This window comes from Mastomys coucha, unplaced genomic scaffold (genome assembly GCF_008632895.1).
Source record: "Mastomys coucha isolate ucsf_1 unplaced genomic scaffold, UCSF_Mcou_1 pScaffold4, whole genome shotgun sequence".
Lineage (NCBI taxonomy): Eukaryota > Metazoa > Chordata > Mammalia > Rodentia > Muridae > Mastomys > Mastomys coucha.
This window is the reverse complement of record NW_022196910.1, coordinates 44,974,451-44,996,513: the sequence shown is the minus strand read 5'-3', so window position 1 is coordinate 44,996,513 and position 22,063 is coordinate 44,974,451. Positions and strand designations below refer to the sequence as shown.

The following is a 22,063-nucleotide window of genomic DNA, read 5'->3' as shown; positions in this document are numbered from 1 at the left end:
AATTGAAAAAAAAAATGTATATAAAGAATTGAATGCTTTATCTTTATTGAGGATCGTCGTAAGCTGCTACTTGCACTCCTTTGAGAGTGCTACACTGATTTTATTTAACTATGTTGTTTCTGGTTTTGTTTTTCTCTGAGATGGGGTTTCTCAGTTTGTAGCCGTGACTGACCACAGGCTGGCCTAGAACTCAGACTTCCTCTGTCCCTGGATTGTTGGTAGGTTCCTTCATAGTGAGACTTGGGGTGACTTTTCTAGTGTGGTGAGATGGTACTGTGCATATGAGGCATGAGTAGTCCCACTAAGTGAGATGAATACAGAAGTCGACTCACATCAGTGCTTAGGTAAAGTAAAAGGCAATTTATAACAGAGCAGGGTTTGCCACCAAAGCAGATGTGAAGTCTGGTATATTTGGGGTTGTTTAGAAATTTAAAATTAGTTTTGAGATGAATTAGAAAATCTTTGATAATAATGTCTTCTTTTAAAAAGACATTAGAATATGAAAATGTTACTTTCAAGCACCTTAAAAACTGTCAACTAGAAACTCACAGGCTGCTAGAGGTCAGCAATGGGTGTCTTCCTCATTCCCTCTCCACCTTAAGTTCTCAGGAAAAGGCTTCACTGAAGCCTACATATTCTGCTAAACTGACTGGCCACAAAGCCACAGGGGTCCTCCTGTCTCCCCTCCCTCTCCAATGCTGGCATTACAGGCACACCCAGGCTTTAATGAGGATGCTGGGGATCATGCTCGGGGCACCGTGTGTCTGTGAATCTTCAGGGTTCTTAGTTTTGATCCTCCTAATGCCATAGTTAACAAGAGAATTCAGATTAGAATAAGAATATTATAAGATAATACTAACACAATTTCTGTTTAAAAATCTACAATGGAGAGCTGGCAAGACATTGCCAGGAAGGATTCATGTGCTGGAAGGAGAGACCTGGTTTCCAAAAGTTGTCCTCTGACTTCCACATGCAAACTTGTGCTGCATATGCTCTTTCATGTTAATGTATGCATGCATGAATACACATGTAGTAAAAGAATTTTTCTTAAATCCTTCATGACTTGGCAGTTGAGAGCACTTGTTGCTCTTGTAGAGGACCCAAGTTCAACTCCCAGCGCCCACATGGTGGTTCACAGCCGTTGCTAACTGATTCCAGGACATCTGATACTCACCCTTTTCTGATACCCGCCCCTTTTCTGACACTCTCAGGCCCCAGGCATGCAGGTGGAACAAAACATTATAGAGGCAAACCATACCATAAAATAAAATCTAAAAAAGATTTTAATTTTTAAATCCCTGACAGAACCACCATGTATAGGGACAAGAAGTAAATAGCTGAAGTGGATACTTTGAAACTCAGAATTCTTAACAGGAAGTGTCTGCCCACATTTCCTGTTGTCTCTGTTCTCTGCTGATTGTAACAGACTACCATCCAGACTTTATATATGCTAATATTAAAAGAAAATGTTAACCTCTATCTATGGCATTTGGGGGGTGAATAGATTTGGCAGGAAGTAAATGTTTTAAAGATAACTTATTAAAAAATTCTTCTACTTTTATTTTATATGTATTTGCCTACCTATGTCATATGTGCACAATGTATGTGCCTGATGCCCTCAGATGCCAGAAGAGAGGGAATCAGGGCCTCTGGAAAGGGCGTTAGAGAAGGTTGTGAGCCCCCATGCTGGGTGCTGGGAGATGAACCCCATCTAATCAAGTACAGGAAGAGCTCTTCTTCACTGAGCTAGTTCTCTATCCCCCAAACTGCATTTCATTAACGTAGTAATTATACAGGTAAATAAGGTGTTGTGGGTGTACCAGTGGAGGAAACAGTTTATGGCATCCCCTTTCTTTTTCTGAGTGGTCTTTACTGAATATCAAAGGCATCTTTGAATAAGTGGAGAAATATAAAAGACCGGTTAAATTAATCAAGCCAATGTGGGTAAGTGGCTAGCATGAGCTACTGATTAGATTGAAATATTAAATTAGAAAATAATGGGAAGTACTTTTGCTTTCACTGCTTTTTGTTTCATGGTTAGTTTTCTCTTTTGTACTTTTGGCAGATTTACTAGTGAATTAACATTAGGAATATCTTGGTCTTAAAGTTCCTTTTAGAATGTGTATATGTAATTGTGCATTTACAAAGTCCACAACCTAAAACCAAGGCATTCTCTTGGTTTCTTAGTGTATTTGGGGACAGTCATGTTAGATATGTCACTTGGTCCTAGTTATGGGATAATGAGAAATGAAATACTTCTGTAGCCATTGTTCCTAGTCTCGTGGAAGACACTGGTTTTATATATATATATTTTCTGAATTCAGCCTTTTGCTGAAACAGACTGTAAGCTTACCCATCCTTCTGTTAGGTAGTATGTTGCAAAAACTAATGTTTATATTAAGATATATGTGTGGTGTTTATCCATTCCCAGAAATGGATGTGTTTTGTTCAAAAGCCACTACTCTTAACTAACAGATCTGTTAATACTGATACCCTGATTTCTGATTTCTTATACCTTTGCTCCTGTACTCCAAACTAGATTTAGTACTTGCTTAAAATATGTAAGTGCACATTTTTCTATCAATGTCCTGGGGATATCTTTGTGGTTCATGAGTAGTTACTTATGCAGTCTATTTTGCAAACATGCACTTTTAATGGTTGCATTAAATTATGGAAACCAAGGACATTATGGGTTGTCGTCTTCTCTCCCCACCCCAGCAAGCTATTCTTTTGGAGTTTTGCCACTACCACCCATGACTTATATGAGCTTAAATATGAGTAAATTTAAATTACTGAAGAATTGACAGATGGAGATCTGAAGAATTAGGACCATCCTTTTCTATTAATTTGAGGAAAGCTTTGCAAAGCAAAAAGATAGTTCATGTTTTCTCTCAGACAAGTTTTCATCTTTCTTTGCAGAAGTTTCAACCCTGCTGTTCCTTTCCCTAACCCACAGCAGATACTGTTAAGTGGGGGTGGGGGTGGAATTCTCTCCATCTCTCTCCTTCCTTCCCTCCTTCCCTCCCTCCCTTCCTCCCTCCCTCCCCTCGAGTCCCTTGGTTAGAAGTGCTCTCACACTGTTGTCATTACCACAGTACATATAGACAGGCAACTAATATCTTGAGTTGTATTTGAGTTCAATACCAATTTGTCTCCACTAAAGTTATATGCAGACTCTTCCCTCATCTCTTTCAGGGTCTAGCCTATAGGATATAGGTCTGGCAAGCCTCTGTAAAAGGCAGGATAATAATTTAGACTTTGTTGACATCCTTATCAGGGCCATTCAGCTCTGCCATTTTAACCTGGTGACAATCAAAGATGATGTGCATTGAATGGGCATGACTATGTTGCAGTTGAGCTGTTTTCAAACACAGCCAACAGCTAGCTACTGGAAATGCAGTTCAGTGACAAAATGCTTACCTAGGAGATGCCAGGTTCGATCCCTAGAGTATCTTTTCTGTTCCAGGCTCTGCATTAACAGCAGTGAACATGACACACAGATCCTAGTCCACGGGATATTTAATTGTGTTTGTTAGAGTGCATTGGGACAAACTGGAGACAATTTATGCACTTCACACAGCCTGGAGGAAATGTTATCCAGTGTTCATTCTTGTGTTTGTTTTGTTTTATGAACAGGGTCTCAATATGTGGCCCTACTGTCTAGAACTCAAAAAGATCCTCCTGCCTCTGTCTCCCAAGTGCTGAGATTAAAATTTGTGCATCACCACAACTAGCCTAAAAGTAGTTCTTAAGGTGAGGTAGGGATGCCTACTGCTGTGTGTGAGAGCTTAGGCAGACACTTTAGGTGCTGTGATCTGTAGCATATAACTAACTGTAATCTCAGTGTGCCTTAGCCATCAGATGCTGTGATATCAGTTAGCCATTAGCATCTAGGCAGGAAAAATAGCCTAAATGTGTAAGGTATCTATGCTCATTGCACACAGCAGACACCTAATATCCAAAAAATGCTGTTGAATAAAGTTGAAACACCAGCTTTCTTAAAGGTCCTTTGATCAGTTTCTTGCCATTTCCTCTATATGGTATATTGTTTGTGGTATATTATTTCTGGCCCTTTTATGCTGGTTTTCATTATTATAAAATGGGTTTTTGTTGCAAACCAGGGCTCATGTGTTTTAAAAGTAGGCCATATAATGATCTTAATAAAAATGTATAATGTGGGTGTGTCATTTTGTTGCCTTCTGTTAAATTACTTACTACTAGCTACTACTACTATTAGAATTCTTTTGTTGATTTTTAAGTATCTTCCATTTCTCCATATAACATACTACCCTTCAGATTGTCTGCTATGTTGCTCTCTGAGTCAAGGCCCCTGAGCAGTTTTCAGAGCAGAGCTTTCCTGTCTTCCTGTAAATACTCGCTGTTGTTTCTTTCCTCTTCCTGTGTGCCTGTGATGGTCAGACTGTGTTCTGAAGAGTTCTAATTCCACATTAGACTTCCTTTGTTACCTTTGGTCCTTTTGGCCCTGGTATATTCTTTTCTAATTGAAATGCTGTAGTTCTTCTCTATATATAAGTCAATTCCTGGTTTCCACTTGAAGTCCTCATTGTGTTTCTCATAGCACACGCTCCACCCACCTTTGGCAACACTGCAGTCTGGACCCACATCCTAATGCTAGGTTACAGTCAAGCACTGAGCCCTACCCCTCACCTATTCTCTGTTCATGTCTTTTCCTTTAAAGCTCCTTGAGAGCAAGTATGCTCTGTTCCCCTTCATAATCAAAGAAATGTAAGACAAAGCAAATGCCTATCAAAATTTATTTTATTCTGTAGCCGTCTTTTTCACGGCATTGTTAGTTGACTTTCCAAGGCACTAGAATACCCAGTAAGTAGTGTTGCGTGGAGGGTACTGGGGCACTCTGGCTTTTAAATTTCTAATGTCATCTTTTGGCTTTACTAGAAGATGTTCTAACTCAAAACTTTTGGTTTTGAGTCAGAATCTAGTTTGTCAGGTGATAGTTTAATAAAGTATGCCAAAATCTAGTTTGTCAGGTGATAGTTTAATAAAGTATGAAGCAACCTGAAAGTTCCCCCATCTTTCTTTTCACAGTGGTTTAACTATTGGCCACAGACTCTATGGAGTGTAAATCCGTGCATAGGAAAATCTGTACCTCCTTATTCCTTAGGCTTGGCATTTGTATGTGTTTATGTTATATAAATCATAGGATGCCAAAGTTAATTTCTTTCCATAATAATGAATACATAACTTAGAGTAAATTGACTACTAACCATTGCAGATTGTATCAGCAGATAAAGTTAGGGCTAGAGAGAGCTCATCAGTTAAAAGCACTTGCTGCTCGTGCAGGACCTAGGTTCAGTTCCCAGCACCCACATGAAAGCTCACACCTTTATGTAAGTTCCATTCCAGGAGCCAGGAACTTAGGCAATATACATATACTCGTGCAAGCAAACAGTCATACACATAAAATAATTATAAAAAAAATAAGACCAAGTAGAACATAACTGTTCAACATGTCCCTACACCTGATGGCATTGCCAGAAGCAGAGTTAGCAGCTAAATACACTGATTGCACGGGTAGTCTCAGAACCCCAGAGTGGTTGACATGATAAAGAGGATCTGGGTTTAAGGCTAGGCTGGCACAAGGTCCTGTGTAAGAAAGGAAGGGGGGGATAGGAACCAAAATCAAAAATACGCACATGCTTGCAGAGGCTGAGACAGGACAACAGTGTCCAGGCCGGTTTGGGCTGTGTGAGAGTTCATCTTACACAAAAAATATTAGTGCCGCCTTCTAATCATGGAAACTCGGATGTATAGCAGACTTGTATGTTTTGGTTCATCTTTTTTGTCTCTGCATGATAATGCAGTGGAGAATGGAAGATCCTGAAGTAGGCTGGGTCACCAGTGCTGACTGCCTCCTGCTAGACTGTCTCCTTTACAGTTGGATGCTTTTTGTTATGTTTCGTTTCTTGAGATATAGTCTAGCCCATACTGGCCTTAAACCCTAGATCCTCCTGTCTCAGCCTCCTGAGTAGTGTAATTACTGATATGCCACCACATTATCACTGCTAAAATGTGTGTGAGTGCAGGCATGAGTGTGGCACACCTTGACATGTGGAGGTCAGAGAATGGCCTCCAGTGTCAGTCCTCACCTTCTAGCTTGTTTGAGACTGGTACCTTTTGTTGTTTGCCAGATGAGTTGACCTGCAACCTCTGGGAACCCTGTCTGCCTTCATCCTGCTGTAAGAGCATTGCAGCTACAGAGAGTAGTAGCTACAGCCCCCAGCCTTTGCGTAGGTGCTGGGAGTCAAACTCGTGTGACACATGATGGCAAGTGCTTTACCCATGTCTCCTCGGTGCTGCTTTTAGAGTTCCTTGGGTGTCTGAAGTTCAAGCACTGTAAACAGCTGAGTAAATAGGATCTCTAGAACAAGCAGGTTAATATTTACCAACTACTTAACTGTGCTGCTCAGTCACTTAACATTTTGGGCAGTGCATTTCATTTTATCTTAAAAACTGAAGAGATTCTGTTATTCCCATTTTCCAATAAGAAAATGACATATACAGAAAGGTTGAATAAGATGACAAAGGTCATGCCCAGTCCAGTCTTAACTTTTACTGTATTTTTCTAGTTTATCATAAAATTAACTAAAACCCTTCTTGTCATAGTCTAATATCTATAGCAAATAGTAAATTAATATTCATAATCCAGTTATCTAAACTGCACTACACAGGTAGCATGTCAAGTAAGTGTGCTTGCCTGTAGACTTTACAACTGAGTCTAATAAGAAAGAAAAGTTCTGGTTTGTTTGTTGTTTTGGTTTTATGTTTGTTTGTTTTGGGTCAGTGCCTTTTTAATCTGGTCACTCAGCTGAGAAGTCTGTAGTACAGTTAATACATTCCCTTGCTTTTAGGTACTGAACTGAAAGGTGACAAGGGTAATAAAACTGGAATACATGATCTTAAGCTGCAGGTCAGGTTTTGTTACTGAATATTTCAGTGGAAGATTTGGCAGGATTGGTAGGGATTAGCTCTGTTTACTGGAACTAATAATACTGACCATAAAAATGGTCGGAGAGACCTTTTTCCTATTCGTGGTATTAAATCTGGTCAGAGCGGACAGAATGCTGTAAGCAGCTTCATGTTGCTTTGTTCTTTGTTATGTTTGGTTTACGAGGCTGCCTCACTATAGCCCCAACTCTCCTGTCCTCCTGCCTCAGTCTCCCAAGGGCAGAAAGGCTCCAAGACACCTAGCTAAGAGTTTTATTTTTGACAGGAATCTGGGCCACTTTCTTGAAAGATAATTTTAAAACCTGTTCTGTCCTGAAGTCTTACTGTGCCCAGCAGGTTAGGATATGTGTCCTGACATTGGATTAGTTAAAGTTCGAAGTGAGAAGAGAACTTGGTAATCATCTGAAACTGTTGTGATGCTACTTTGGGACTTGGAGGCGGAAAGGAGAAGTCAGGCATCTCACTTGCAGAGCAAGTTTAGTGGGAGAAGTAACATCACTTGACATCAGGAACTAGTAGTTACGGGGGTTTTACATAGCCCTTTGTAATTTAACATTGCAGAATTCCAATTGAGGGAGGAGAGTTAAACTAAACCACTGAAGATAAGAAAACTGCTTGTTACAAACATTCTAAGGGGGAAATGTTTGTCCATAGCTACTTGTAGACTCTTTGGCATAGAATTTTACTGAAAAAGTAATCAGGCCTTTAGAATCTTGCTTTTTGAGGCTGGAGAGGTGACGCTGTGAGTTAACATACACAAGAAGAGCTGAGTTCAATTCCACTTTGTCCTGCTTTTTATACTTCCCAAGCTTAATTCTCATGACCGTTTCTTCCTCCCCGCCCCCCAATATTCATTGGGTCTGATGGTTGGAGAGAAAGCCCTGGATGCCTTTGCCCTATTTAGAAATTAGAAAAAAGGGTTTTCACTGTATGGAGCATCTTGGAGATTTTTGGGCTACCAAGCCACAAGGAAGAAGAAAATGTAGATCTTTATATCTTCCTTTGATTGAATACCCAATAATGTTAATAGATTTCCTAGTTAAGGGCAGTGTATGTATAGGCAAATTGTGACATTATATTCAGGCCTTTAAAAATCAGTATCATATTTGAAAGCTATACAAAAACATATTGAGGAGGTGCTTTCAGATAGGGCTTCATTTTGTGTGTGTGTGTGTGTGTGTATGTGTGTGTGTCTGTCTGTCTGTCTGTCTGTCTGTCTGTGTGTGAACTGTGACCAGTGTATCCCTAAGGAAGATGGCCGTGAGCCATCATGTGGCTGCTGGGAATTGAACTCAGGGTCTCTGCTTTCTCTGGCCCTGCTCCTTCCGGTGTAATACACTGTAGCTGTCTTCAGAAGAGGGCGTCAGGTTTCATTACAGATGGTTGTGAGCCACCATGTGGTTGTTGGGATCCAAACTCAGGACCTTTGGAAGAGCAGTCAGTTCTCTTACCCACTGAGCCATCTCGTCAGCCCAAGATTTATTTATTATTAATACATAAGTACACTGTAGCTGACCAGAAGAGGGCGTCAGATCTCATTACAGATGGTTGCCAGAATTTGAACTCAGGATGTTCGGAAGAGCAGTTAGTGCTCTTTACCCACTGAGCCATCTCGCCAGCCCCTGGAAAATTTCTTAATAGTTTCAGATTTCAGAATATGGCGGGTTATTTACATCCCCTATTTTATGCTTTTAATTGCTTTCATATGTGAGGGGTAGTTCATTTAAGTTGGTATAGCTAAAGTTCTAGAACATGTCTAAACAGATTGCCTAAAGTTTGCAGCCTATTTCTGAGGTAGAAGGAAATGTAGCTGTGGTGGTATAATTTATTACCACTGTCAAGAAAAAGTGCCTTGTAATAATTAAATCCTCTAAACCTTAATGGGGTATAGGTTACTTGGATGTTGGCAGATGGCAGAACTTAACCTCATACTTCAGAGCTACATGTTTCGCAGGATATAATATATTCCTATAAATTGAAAACTTTTCAATGCTTACACTTTAAAAAATAAATGAGTGTCTTGCCGGGCGGTGGTGGTGCACGCCTTTAATCCCAACACTTAGGAGGGAGAGGCAGGCGGATTTCTGAGTTCAAGGCCAGCTTGGTCTACAGAGTGAGTTCCAAGACAGCCAGGGCTGCACAGAGAAACCCTGTCTCAAAAAAAAAAAAACATAAATAAATAAATAAATAAATAAATAAATAAATAAATGTATGTCTTAACACATACATCTCTAATTTCACCCAGCACTGAGAAAGCTGAGTAACCATCCTGGTCTGGAACTAAAAAGCAAACAGGGAAAAAAATGTTTCCCAATAGATTGTGAGGTTCCGCCAACAAAGTATCCATTAGAAGACAAAACGATGGAGAATGTCATTCTGAGTGAGGTAACCCAATCACAAAAGAACACACATGGTATGCACTCTCTGATAAGTGGTTATTAGCCCAGAAGTTTGGAATACAGGAAGAACAACCCACAAACCACAAGAAATTCAAGAAGGAAGACCAAAAGGTGGACATTTCATTCCTTCTTAAAAGGGGGAACCAAATACCCTCGGAAGGAGTTGCAGAGATTAACTATGGAGCAGAGACTGAGGGAAGGACAAGCCAGCCTAAATATAACTGTCTCTTGAGAGGCTCTGACAGTACCTGACTAATACAGATGTAGAGGCTCACAGCCATCCATTGAACTGAGTACACGGTCCCCAATGAAGGAGTTATAGAGAAAGGACCTAAGGAGCTGAGGAGTTTGCAGCCCCTTAGGACGAACAACAATATGAACTAACTAGCATCCTCAGAGCTCCCAGGGTCTCTACCACCAACCAAGGACTGCACATGGTGGGTCTGATTGTTCTGGCAGCATGTGTATAGTAGAGGATTGCAAATTCGATCATCAATAGGAGGAGAGGACCTCGGCCCTGTGAAGGTTCTGTGCCCCATTGTAGGGGAATGCCAGGGCCAAGAAGTGGGAGAGGGTGGGGTGGCAGCCATGGAGAAGGAGAAGGCAACGGGGTCTGTTCTTGTTGTTTTTGTTTGTTTATTTGTTTGTTTGTTTGTTTGGAGGGGAAACTGAGAAAGGAGAAATTTACATGTAAATAAAGAAAATATCCAATAAAAAAAAAGACAAAACGATTACAAACTGATAAAATGATTGTCACCATCAAGGTTTTGTAGGTGATCCAAGTGAAGTTTGAGCTTAGTCCCTCATGTTTGCCTGAACTGATGATGGTTGGTGTTATTCATCTTCAGTCCTCAGTGGGCCAGCTTGAAAAGCTTATGGGGCCTCTGTTTCCCTCCATTCTCTGTAACAAGTGAAAGCAAGACCACCCAGGCCAAAACAAACTTGAGACAAAACTTCGCAAGTAGATAAGCAGATGTTAAAGTAATTAGCTAAAGAATCAAACTAATAACAAAAGTATTTACCAAATGGTACAACTCATAGTGAGAATCAAAAAAAGCCAATTGCCTTCTACAAAGGCCTACTTGGTTACCAAGTCCTGCTGTAGCAGTTCCATGTAGATGAGCTTAAAGAGTCAGATGAAAGCCTCCAACAGTGTTGCTAAAAAGTGAAGAAGTTGGACCTGAGGAGCTTTTTGAAATGAAGCTTTGTGAGGGTCTTCAGCATGAGAAGGCAGGAAATAATAAACATGCAGTTATTAGTTACCTAAGCAAAAACCTGACTATATTAGAAAACTGCCTCCCCTGGACAGAGCAAACTGCTGCTTTTATGGTTTGAGGGAAATTATGAAACTTAAAGATGAGCAAACTCCCAGAGGTAGGAGTTAACTTAGTGTGGTCTGAAGAACAGAGGAACTGCAGAGCTGGAGTCTTGCAGTGTAGCTCAGGTTAGCCTCAAGCCTGGGTCTTCCGGGTTCTGAGATTCTAGGGTTGCACTGCTGTGCCTGGATGATGTGTTTCCAGTCCCTATCATTCTTCTAGAACATTGTCCCAGGGAACAGGGATTTTCCTCTATTTATTGAGTATATGTGTGTTCTCAACTACTTACATTTGATAGTTGTAGGTGGCTCAGGTTGTTTGTTTCCTATTGTCTTAAGATGGTTTGAGAAAAGAGGGGTAGGTATGTCATGTAAGCTTGTAAGTTGTAGAATGTCCTTAGTGATGTTTCTCAGCCATCACCCCAATGCTCTTTTTTTCTTCTTCCTTTTTTTTTTTTTGATATTCTAATTGAAATTATTGTTAATGCTTGCTTCCAGATTCTTGGGTCTTAATCAGTAAATTGAAGGAAGTGCACACAGATTGCATACTAGCAAGGGAAAAGCAAAGCAATAATACAGGTCAGGTGTGCTGCAAAGACATGAATAGGCTCTTTGACTTTGGATGCTCAGGGCTCCAGGTCCTTATCTCAGGCCTTGCTTTAGGTGCTCTTAGAGGAAGATGTGTTGCATTTGATTGCAAGGGGAATACGAGGGGTGTGGGGTGGGTCTCTTGTTTTGCTTGGCATGCTTTGCTCATTGCGTTTCTCATGATGAATCTAATTTTAATTGTATACAATGCCCAGCTATGGATGGGCTGAAGATATTATTTAGGAATTTTCTCTAAAGTTCGCTGAGCAGTTTGCCTTACTACACAATGTACTAAAAACTAGTTCAGGCCGGATCTGCCCTCTCATCCTATTCCCAATGTAGCTAGGACTATATTTTGTCCATGAAACAGAGCTTCTTGAAACTTGCTAGGGGAGATTTAGAAACATACCCCATTGTTTGTGGTGGAGTGTATAAGTTGTGGGTCTTGGTTTGCTCACCATTTGTGTGGGTAGTGCTTGCTGATGCAGGTCAAGAAAGGTAAACGCATTGCCTAAGCAGAGTGCTATAAGTCCATAAGCTATTTACTGTACTTCTCTGCCCCCCAAAAAGATGGAGCTAAAAGGTATTGTCTGTAATTATTTGTATCTTGACTCATTATTATTATCATTATTATTATTATTATTCATGTGTGTGACATGCATGTGTGAGTACATGTACCATGCGTGTCACATGTGTGAATATCAGAGGACAACTTTGTGGAGTTGGCTGTTACCCTCCACCTTTACATGGATTCTGATTATCAAACTCGGGTTGCCAAGGCATTGACAGCAAGCACAATACTGAGCCATCACATATTTTTAATCTAACTCTGTAGTAAACTTGCACAGTGCTTCCATGGAAGTCTAGTCTAGTAATCATTTTGTGTAAATCTGCTGGTCTGGCTGACTTATAAAAAGCACATAAATACCAAAACTTAAGATTGTTCTTCTTTAACAAGGTACTACGTGTAACAGGTGTACATCATGCGTGAATATAAGCTAGTCGTTCTCGGCTCAGGAGGTGTTGGGAAGTCGGCTCTGGTAAGTCATTCTTGCTCAATATAAGCTTTTTACTTCAAGATGTTCTTTTCTACTGAGGTAGTTTTTTGTTTTGTCCTCATATTTAGTAGTCAAATGGAAATCTTGACTCTGAATTTCTAATTCTCTTGCCTTTACATAATTCCAGGAATGCTGAGGTTGTAGCTTTAAAGGCCACATCCATTTTCTGTAGTGATCAAGATAGCAGCCAGGGTTTCATCATGCAGGTGGCAAAGAACTCCAACTGAGCTACAGCTCAGCTTTTGTTGTTTATGTTTTTTGTTTCCTGAGACCGTTTTTTGCCGGGTACACTAGACTGGCCCTAACCATGTGGCAGTACTCACTTGTGCTGGAATTAGAGGCGTGTACACCACACCCAGCTCTTGTAAAATAGGCTTTTGGTTATTTGTCTTGGTCTGATTAAGATAAGATCCCATAACTTTACAAGAAGTATAAGATTTTTCTTGTAATTTTAGACAATGATTAAATGTATCTGGATGGGTAGCATTTACGTTATATGAGAATTAAGTTTAGGCTTTGTAGAGAGTAGCAGCCTATACATGTGTGTATATTTGCATGTTAGTGCGATGTAGAGAAATTAAGGAGTTTTTTAGTTTGTAAATGGGTGTGTGTATATATTATATTTGCAGTTAGTCTTTTTCCAAGTCTTTGACTACCTAGTTGTGTATTGTTTTGATGGGCAAATTTTCCCTAGCAAGGATTAGCTTTAGAAGAAACAGTTTATGTGATGAGGGTTGGAGAATGGAGAAGACAGACGAATCAGCTGAAGTAAATCAGAATTTAGCAAAGAACACAAGAACATGGATCAGGAGGAGGAGCGGGTGCACACCTGCAAGCCGAGATCCAGAGTCCATAGCTAGCCTGGCTACATGGAACTGTTTGAAAACAAGCATAGATTGACTTTCTCTTTACTGTTAATAAAATAAACCATCTTAAGTGGTCATTTTAAATGGCCACTTAATGCTATGCATGGTGGCACATGCCTTTAGTTCCAGCACTCGGGAGACAGAAGAAGGTGGAGCTATGGGAGTTCAAGGCCACCTGGTCTCCAGAGAGAGGTCTATGATGACCAGGCTATACAGATCCTGTCTCAAAAACAAAACACCTGTGTAGAACTTGACCATCCTTAGATCAAACTGAGAAGTGTATATTATATTCATATGCTTTTTTGTTTGTGTCTGCAGAAATGGGAAGATGTGTTGACTTGTGTTTGTGGGTTAAAATTACAATGCCAACACTACACAAATGCTATTTGAGTCACTGTTGTACCCATATGGGTACAACATATATGTATAGTGAGTAGAGTAGTTGTTACATTGTGTAGTTAACAGTGACAAACTTTATATGATCAGTGCACATATGGTCTGGTTTGTCCTTATCCTGAAATACTTTTGATCCATAGTTGGTTATGGAACCCACAGATAGAAATAGTTAACTATAATTTAAAACTACAGATTTAAACTGAGCATAGTGGTGCAGACCTATAATCCAACACTTGGGTAGGAGAGGTCAGAGGATCACTGCAAGTTCGAGGCCAGAGTGCCTCGAATATGTAGATATTGAGTTCCAGACTAGCCAGAGATACATGATGAGACCCTGTCTCAAATAATAAAAATAAAAAAAGTTTACAGACTCAGATTTGTTCTTCCTTTTGGAATATAATGTTATTTTAATTTTTTTCCAGACTGTACAGTTTGTTCAAGGAATTTTTGTTGAAAAATATGATCCTACGATAGAAGATTCTTATAGAAAGGTATGTTACTTTTTAAAAGCCTTGTGGTTTTAATACAAATATAAAGACTTATTTTTTTAGTATTCAATTATCAAATGTTTTATATAAATTAAAATGAAAAGATGTTTGTTGGTGGAAAACTCATGTGCTGTCTCTTGTCATTGCTTACCTACTACTGTCAGCAGTGCATAAGCATTTATACATATAAGTTTGTAGAGCTCTTACATTTATTGTGACTTCACACAGCAACCCCAGATTCCCAGGCTTTACTCACTGGAAAGATTAATACCCTCAGCTCTCTCAGTCTTCTGGAGGCAGCCTCCATTGGGCTTCCCATCCTTGCTACATAATGCCTCTTTGAGACTGACACAGCAGAAAAGTGACTCATGGTGTTTGCTAACACAGCACATGTTAATAAAACTGGGCAGACATATTTAATTTAACAGTGAGAGTTGCCCCTCTACCTTTCTGAAGCACCTGGCCCTCCACTTACTGCGTTTCCATTTTACCACTTACCTACAACAAAACTAGAAACTCCAATCCCAGCACTTGGGAGGCAGAGGCAGGCGGATTTCTGAGTTCAAGGTCAGCCTGGTCTACTGAGTGAGTTCCAGGATAGCCAGGGCTACACAGAGAAACCCTGTCTCGGAAAAAACAAAAAACAAAAAAAAACTAGAAACTCCTTCCTGTGGCCCAGCTGTGAAGCAGTAGTCTTTTCCTTCTGTATCTGATTCTAAGTTTTATTCCTAGAAAATGTTAGAAGGGATAACACGGATATGCCCTTTATTTCATAATTCAGTACACTGCTTCCTTGCCTCCAGAAATTGTGTCCCAGTGTAATGAGACAATAGAGTGTCCACAGAAATAAAGGCATACCCAGAGTGTTGAAGGAGAGCTGACAGGCTGATCAGAGAGAGCTGCACTGCCCAACTGTTGCTTTCCGACTTGTCTATTTGGAAGATACTTCTATTCCACAGTCAGTATTAAGTTAGTCCATTGGGGAGTGACTTATTAGGACATGGAGTTGGCACCTGACTAGAACGTGGGTGTTTTGAAGCTCGATGACTGTCAGTTACTTTTCTGTTGCTGTGCTAAGACACTGTGAACAAGAAAACGTAAAGAAGGAAGCGTGTGTTTGGGCTATGGTTCCATGGGGTGCAGTCTGTCATGGCAACAGAGAGCAAGCTAGGCCTCTGGAGTGTACTTCCACCACTCCTAGACCTCCCAGACAGCAGCACCAAGTGGGAGCCACGTGTTCATATGCCTTAAACTATTGGGCCATTCTTATTAAAAACCACCTCAATGACTTACATAGTATTTAAGTATTGTTTGATATTACCCTGTAAAGTTCCCATAACTTGTTATCTGTCATGCTTTTTACTGTTGTGGATATTTTAAAGTAGTTTTGCATGCATTAAAAATAAAGGAATATTTTCATTATTTTTTTTCTTTAGCAAGTTGAAGTAGATGCACAGCAGTGTATGCTTGAAATCTTGGATACTGCAGGAACGGTATGTAAAGTAAAATTATCAAAGATATGCAGTGTGTAGTACTGGTTTTTAAATGTTGCACTTTCTAAATGCAGTATACCAGTAACAAAGAGATGTTTTAAATGCTGGAGTGGAAATTATCATGGTCTGTGGTTGTACTAGTCCATTTAAGACAGTCTTATTACATATTCCAGATAATGTTGACAATGCTTGGGTGTATATTTATTCTTTGATGTTATGAAATTATTATGTTTGGTAGCTGTCCTCAGAAGTACTTTGAAGTAACTGTCAATTCTGTTACTGTAATGAAATGCCTATAGCCAACTAGCTTTGTAAATATAAGTGTGTTTTAGTTTATTCTGGAGGTGTAAGGTCTAGAAACTGAATCTGGTGATGGCTATTTCTGACAGAACCTCAAAGCAGTGCGTAACAAGTGGCAAGGCACAGGAACATGCATCCCCGTGTCTCTCCCCTCCTGTAAGAAGCCTGTCCCACCTAACAACTTGAATCCTAATTGCTTCCCAAAGGCCTCACCTCTTACGTCCACGGAATTAAGTTTCTTCCCTCTGCATATCTCAAATTGAGGGTTAAATTTTGGCATGTGAAGCCTTTGGGACTATTCAGTCATTCAGACCATAACAACCAATTAGATTTGTAGGATCCAAAAGTAAGGGAAGGATACTGGGTAAAAAACTGTCAGACATAGTTCTCCACAAATGCCAACACCCTAGTGAAGAAGTGTAGAAAAAAACTGTAAGATACAAATATCCATGCAGACAGCCTCACAGAATGATACCTCTGTGTCATGCTGTACCTCTGGGTAGGTTAAAGGTTGCTCCTAGAGACACTGTATTTCTGTTCCAGTTGAACATTTGTTGTATGTACATCAGTGGTATAATTTTAAAAGAACTTCCAATATAATTTTTCAAGTAGTTTCTTGCTGTAATATATAATTTTAAGAAGTGTTCCGTGATGCCTCATTATTATTCATTATGCTGTTAGTGTAAGTTTTTAAATTGTCTAATTTGGTATCAAACACATTCTTGTCCTTTGTCTTCCAACTACAGGAACAGTTCACAGCCATGCGAGATCTGTACATGAAGAACGGACAAGGCTTTGCTCTGGTTTACTCCATCACAGCACAGTCCACATTTAATGACTTACAAGATCTAAGAGAACAGATCCTTCGGGTTAAAGACACTGATGATGTAAGCACACTTCAAATGAATACTTATGTTTACTCCAAACCACTAATTAATATTCAGTTTTAAAATGTAAATATTCACTCAACGTAATTGGTTTTTTGAGACAGGGTTTCTCTGTGTAGCCCTGGCTGTCCTGGAACTCACTCTGTAGACCAGGCTGGTCTGAATTCAGAGATTTGCCTGCCTCAGCCTTCCAGGTGCTGAGATTAAAGTGACCACCACCGGCTTGCCTTTATTTTTTTCCTAGGTTTTTTTTGTTTGTTTGTTTTTTGTTTTGTTTTGTTTTGTTTTGTTTTTAAAGCAGTCTAAATGTTTGCTGCTCAGGCAGATCTCCTGGCTTTGTAGCTCCTATTTTTAGATCATGCATTTGTGGGGAAGCAGCAGGGATGTGGGAGAGAAATGTTAATAGAGCAAGCTGTGTGTGGCCACATTCATGGTAGATTTAACAGACTCTCCCTATAGCCCAGGCTGGCCTTGAACTTAGAGCAAGTCTTCTGCCTTCTCCCAAGTACTAGGTTGATGGGCACAATCCTTTTAAAGTAAGATCTACCCACATTTATCTATGACCATATGCCTATATTATGTCTCTATATTGGAAAAGGAACATAATGGTAAAGGAAAACAACCAATATGTTCAATTCTAAAACATTACATTTAGGTGTTCCTGCAAAGGGAAGCATAATGGACTCTGACATGTATAGATTTCAGAAAGATGGCTTCAATTCTTCATTACCTATGGCATTGGTTCTTAAGTTTGTTTGATCTTATATCAGAATTACAGTAGGAATTGCTACAGAACTTTTGACTCACTAGGCTAGTGTAGGGCCTGAGAATTTGCGTTTCTGACAAGTTTGTAGGTGATGCTGCTGGAGGTGTGAGCAATATTCTTTAATGACCCTTGTAGTGCTGGGCAGATGGATGTGCATTTAAATCTCTATGAGTTTAAAGTTCAGTCTTAAGTAGCAAGTTCCCAGACAAAGTTTTATAGTGAGACTCTTATCTCAAAAACAAACAAACAAAAACAGAAGGAAAGAAAGGAAGAAAGAAAGAAGGAAAGAAAGAGGCAGTTTTGGCACATGCCTTTAATCCCAGCATTTGAGAGGCAGAGGCAGGTGGATTTCTGAGTTCAAGGCCAGCCAGGTCTACAGAGTGAGTTCCAGGACAGCCAGGGCTACACAGAGAAGCCCTGTCTCAGAAAAACCAAAAAGGGGGTGGGGGAGAAAGAGAAGGAGCCAGTCATAGAGTTAACTGAACTAATATTGAAAGAACCAAGAGTCTTTGTGGTAGATGCTGTCATTTTCTACACTTCTATAACTGAGAATCTGGGAGGGTTCGGTTTTTTCTACAATTGCATTAATTATTATTTAAAAAATATCTTTTAAAAATCTCTTTAATTTTTTTAAAAAGCCTAAATTCTTATTTTCTTATTTGAATTTTTTAGAATTTTTTTTTTTTAATTTTAATGGACATGAGTGGTTTGCATTACTTTTCCCTGTACTGCTCTTTTAAAATTACAAACATTAGGTATATCCAGAACTTGAGAGGCCGTTACTAAGTGTTGCTTTTTACTAAGTTGATTTATTTCATCATAGCATATGAAATGAGAGTTTACAGCTAGGACCGTGAGAAGCTGACGTTTCTGCTTTAGGGGCCTTCTTAATTTCTCCTTTTTGTTTTGTGCAATTCAATAAACGTGTTGTCAGAAACCAAAAAACGTGAAGTTGGTTCACACCCTTAAACATTTTGAAATGTTGAAATCTGCCAGCTTTTCATGGTAACATCCTTCGTACTTCCTTTTAAAAAGGTTATTTTGATTACTGTGATTGGGTCCACTGTGGTATAAATTTTTCCTCTGTTGTAAGCACTTCATAGCTTGGTCGTCTTTGTGTGTAATTGTGTTTTTACCCTCACAACTGTCTTTGCAGGTTCCAATGATTTTGGTTGGTAATAAATGCGACTTGGAAGATGAAAGAGTTGTAGGAAAGGAACAAGGTCAAAACCTAGCAAGACAGTGGAACAACTGTGCGTTCTTAGAATCCTCTGCAAAGTCCAAAATAAATGTTAATGAGGTATGTGCATGTATACTTAGAATAGCTTTTTATGCTCAGTGTAGCATCGTAAATTAATGGAGAGGGCTGGGGAGGTGGCTCAGCATTGAGGAGCTTACTCTTGTGAGAACCCTGTGGTTGGTTCCCAGGATTGACATGGTGACTCATAACCATCTGGAACTCTTATTCCAGGGAATCCAAGCGCCCTCTTCTGATATCTCTGGGAGCCTCCATGTACATCGTGCACATAAACTCATGATCCAAGCACGCACATAAAAATAATAAATTTTTGCCAAATGGTAGTGTCACATACCTTTAATCCCAGCACTCAGGAGGCTGAAGTAGGTGGATCTCTGAGTTGGAGGCCAGCCTGGCCTACCAAGTGAGTTCCAAGATAGCCAGGGATATACTGAAAAACCCTTCTCCAAATATTTAGTAATTAATTAATTAATTTTTAAAGAAAAGTGTTACGAAGAACTCCAAGTTAATATGTGTTCTTATGGGCCAAAGAAAAAAATCTTGTCTAGCATATGCATGCAAAATATTTCGGTTTCTTTGTAATGCACATAGAGTGAAATTATTGTTAAAAGGAAAATTAGGCAGAAGGCTCCTTTTAGAAACCATTGATTCCACTGAGTATTTTAGAGAGTTTATATAAAAGGCTAAAACTCAGAAAGATAGTATAGTTCTTGAAGTAGGTGAAGCCCCATAGAGCAGAGGCACAAAAGGCATACAAAGCGACAGGAAACAGTAAGGGACTTTGTTGTAGGAGATCTAACTGAATTAAGTAGAATTCTTCAGCTCTTACTTAAAGTACTTACTTTAAGGGAAATGGTTTTAATTTTCTCAAAACAAACAAACAAACAACTTGATACTTGTAAGAACACTGGCTTTACCCTCATTCTGCAAAAGAGTATTGGTGTTCTGGAAATGCCTTGGTAGCTTTGGGAATTGCCATGGGTGTTTTGTTTCACTTTTTCATTTTTGAGTTTTGAGTTTGTTTTTCCTCTTTAAAACAAGTAGTAGTAATAGTAATAGTAGTAGTAGTAGTAGTAGAATTAGTAGTAGTAATGTTTGCAGATCTTTTATGACCTAGTAATAATGTGTTTGCAGATCTTTTATGACCTAGTGCGGCAAATTAACAGAAAAACTCCAGTGCCTGGGAAGGCCCGCAAAAAGTCATCGTGTCAGCTGCTTTAATGTACTGAACGCATTGTAGCTCTGAGCCAGGTATGGTACATTCTTCTCACTAAATGATGTTTAATCCTTACAGATAGATATCATGACTTGGCATGGTGATCCTAGTAACTCAAAGTATGTTTTTATTTTCCTGTCATCAGAAGCAAGGTGCTTTGCATAAGTGAACTTTGTTCAACACATGCTTATATCCTGGTGGGGCCCTGAAACTTCTGATCAGAGCCAGCTTTCTCTTCCCTCTTAATTATATTTAGATAATTGAGACCTAATAGAAGAGAGAGACAAGCTGTTTTAAGATGTGCATGGTGTGCCGACTAGGGCTTGTGATCTCTACTCACTCAAGAGGACGCCTACAACAAGCCTTCAAGGCAAGAACTCAGTATTCCTGCAGTACAGTTGGGACAGTCAGGCACAAACAGGCTCTCCACTTAACTCTAGGATTATAAACAGTGCCAAGCCCTGCAGTTAGTGACTCCAGCAGAGCCAGGATTTCAGCAGATTGCCCAGTTCTGAGTCCATGCTCACTGCTGTGCTGCAGTGGGTTCTGAAGAGGCATACAACAGGCACCAACTGCTGTCATAGTCTGAAGCGTTGAGCTGTGAGGTGCATGTCAGCAATGCTGGAGGGTCCTCAGCAGGAAGAATGAGGAGACCCAAAGGAACACCAAGGGGACCTGGGGGTGGTGAAGGTGGCAGCAGCAGTGTACAGCTTTAATCCCAGCACTTGGTGAGCAAAGGGAGGCAGATCTCTGAGTTCCAGGACAGCCAGGCCTACACAAAGAGGCCCTGTCTCCAAAAAAAAAAAAGGAAACAGATTTTTTTTTTCTTTTCAGTTTGTTAATACTGCTATTTGTCTGTTAACCCTAATTCTTCTAGTAAGATTGGTTTGGCCATAAGTTTTAATGTGATTTTTTTTTCTTTCTTTTTGTTTAAGATTGATTTATTTCTGGGGTGGGTGTGCCTGTGTGTTTTGCCTGCATGTATGTATGAGTACCACATGTGTGCCTGAATTCCAGGGAGACCAGAAGAGGGTGTTGGTCCCCTGGAATTGGAGTTACGGCAGTAGTAAGGAGCTGTGTGGGTGCTGAGAATGGAACCTGAGCCTCTGGAAAAGTATCCAGTGCTCTTTACCATTGCACTATCTCTAGCCCCCAATTTCTTAGGCTTTTTAATCTTTGGAAAGTAAAACAAAAATTTGCACAAAGCTTTTTGTTTGGTTGATTTAGTTTTTCAAGACAGGGTTTCACTGTGTAGCTGTGACTGTCCTAGAACTCACTGTGTAGACCAGGCTGGCCTTGAACTTGATCCGCCTGCCTCTGCCTCCCTAAAGCTGGGATTAAAGGGGCACCACCACACCTGACTTATACAGGGTTGTGGTTTTTTTCCTTTTTTTTATTTTTTTTATTTTTAAGATTTATTTATTATTATAAGTGAGTACACTGTAGCTGTCTTTAGACCACCAGAAGAGGGCGTCAGATCTCATTACGGGTGGTTGTGAGCCACCATGTGGTTTCTGGGATTTGAACTCAAGACCTTTGGAAGAGCAATCGGTGCTCTTACCCGCTGAGCCATCTCTCCAGCCCTTTTTCCCTTTTTTTGGCCTAGAGTTTTTATTGGTCTGGCCTCTAGGAAGGCAGCAGTAGAGACTGCTGTCTTTTTTACAATAAAGATGCAAAAATGTCTTAGCTATCATTGATATAAAGACTAGAAAACAGTAAGACCTTATCTTACTGTCTCCTATCTGTTAATGCATGTATTTTTTCCCCTTCCACAGGTCTGAAGAACTGTTGCCCAATTCAACAGTGCCAGCATTCCAACTTTAACCCTATCAACATCTTAATGGACTTTCCTGTGGTGGCACCCTGTACGAGGCGGATGAAAGCTACTCTGTCAGTTTGCACATTCTAATCACTTTCCAGTATCACCAGAGATTTTTACTTATATAATAGTTCTAGAGTATGCAGCTGGTAAAACCAGAGGCTACATCCAGTATTACTGCTAAGAGACATTCTTCATCCACCAATGTTGTACATGTATGAAAATGG

The 22,063-nt window shown here is 39.9% G+C and overlaps 1 protein-coding gene across 1 annotated transcript in view; it reads left to right on the top strand.

The window, feature by feature from the left end:
• The window catches only part of Rap1b (RAP1B, member of RAS oncogene family), a 31,281-nt gene extending 9,218 nt beyond the window's left edge, over nt 1–22,063 (top strand). The window contains exons 2-8 of the mRNA XM_031349050.1: nt 12,248–12,329; nt 14,032–14,100; nt 15,534–15,590; nt 16,637–16,777; nt 18,700–18,843; nt 19,936–20,052; nt 21,793–22,063. Of these exons, the coding sequence (XP_031204910.1) occupies nt 12,273–12,329; nt 14,032–14,100; nt 15,534–15,590; nt 16,637–16,777; nt 18,700–18,843; nt 19,936–20,022 (555 nt within the window). The 5' untranslated portion in view covers nt 12,248–12,272 and the 3' untranslated portion in view covers nt 20,023–20,052; nt 21,793–22,063. The remainder of the gene's footprint in view (nt 1–12,247; nt 12,330–14,031; nt 14,101–15,533; nt 15,591–16,636; nt 16,778–18,699; nt 18,844–19,935; nt 20,053–21,792) is intronic.